This window comes from Halyomorpha halys, unplaced genomic scaffold, assembly GCF_000696795.3.
Source record: "Halyomorpha halys isolate HHAL.00 unplaced genomic scaffold, Hhal_1.1 Scaffold6912.1, whole genome shotgun sequence".
NCBI lineage: Eukaryota > Metazoa > Arthropoda > Insecta > Hemiptera > Pentatomidae > Halyomorpha > Halyomorpha halys.
In genome coordinates this window covers 352-1585 of record NW_027111142.1, presented here as the reverse complement: position 1 = coordinate 1585, position 1234 = coordinate 352, and the positions used below count along the sequence as shown (strand labels likewise).

Below are 1234 nucleotides of genomic sequence, written 5' to 3'. Positions count from 1 at the left end.
TCTTCTTTGTTCTAAATGTCATTGTGCTCGCGTCCAAAATGGCTTCCTCTTCTTGCTGGACAGAAATTCATGAGGACCTCCTTATCTTGGAGACATCCTTTCACCTGCCCGTCCACCCAACAACTCTATTCTTCCAAAACGAAAACCTGCCTTGAGGTTACATGTAAACATCGATTGTCCCACAACAGTTAGGGATTTTTCCAAATGATTTATTTTCTGAATATTATTCATTTGCACTATTTCTTGATTTCTATTTTTTCCTTTAATTTACTGTATTTCCAATTATAATGGGAAAAGTTAAAATAGTTTTTTATGATATTTGAATCTGCTCAACATGGCCTTGATTCAACATACCGCCATCTTGGTTTTTGTTTTTGAATCACGAAGTTATTATAAACAATGAAACTTGGTTAGCTTGCTTTTTGGATAAACAAAACAAATGAATATTAAAATGATACATAAAATAAAACATATCAAAAACCCTTTATACATCAAAATATACTATTTACGCAAAAAGAGCATATTACAATATATTGGTGAGGAAACATTAACATTGACACTCCGTAGCCTTCTTTCCACTCATTTTATTAATTGTTAAAATTAATTAAATAATACTTCTGCAGAAATGAACACACCAGAAAGAAGACCTAAATCGATGGCAGTGCCAGATACCAGCACATGGGATACACCACTAGCTAGGGCTTTGTATGCCTATTTGTCTTCTGGAGAGAATCAACTTAGTTTCCTTGAAGGAGATGTCATAGCTCTTATGGGTAAATAAATTAATAGTTTAATGTTGAAACATTCAATCTTAAACCAATTTATTAATTAAAAATATTTTTATAGGTGAGAGGAATAAAGGATGGCAGTTTGGTGAGAATCTTAGAACTCAGTGCAGTGGATGGTTCCCACTCGCTTATACTGAGCCATTTATTGATGATACAGCTACGTGAGTAATTCAGTGCGATTCTTATAACCTAATCTAAATATCATCATTTGTCTTAATATTACCGATACTGTTTTAGGAGTGCTTCATCACCGACTCACAGAAGAACAGAAGAAGCATCATCAGGTTTTCTTGGTGCTGTTGGTAGAGGAAATCGAGGTCCTCCACATCTAACAAGATTTGGTGATACTTTGGCTTTGAGAAACAATACACAGGTAAAAAACAGTTCATTCATTTCTATTTTATTAAATACAAAACTAAATAAACAGTAAATATATAATACAAAGT

The 1234-nt window shown here is 33.1% G+C and overlaps 1 protein-coding gene across 1 annotated transcript; it reads left to right on the top strand.

Moving 5' to 3' along the window:
* Window positions 1-604: 604 nt before the first annotated feature.
* LOC136796204 (signal transducing adapter molecule 1-like) lies at window positions 605-1171 on the top strand (the record flags this gene model as incomplete). The annotated part of the gene is made up of 3 exons (XM_067049213.1): window positions 605-773; window positions 847-949; window positions 1026-1171. Coding segments are annotated over exons 1-3 (397 nt in total), but the record flags the coding sequence as incomplete, so codon positions are not given.
* Window positions 1172-1234: the final 63 nt, after the last annotated feature.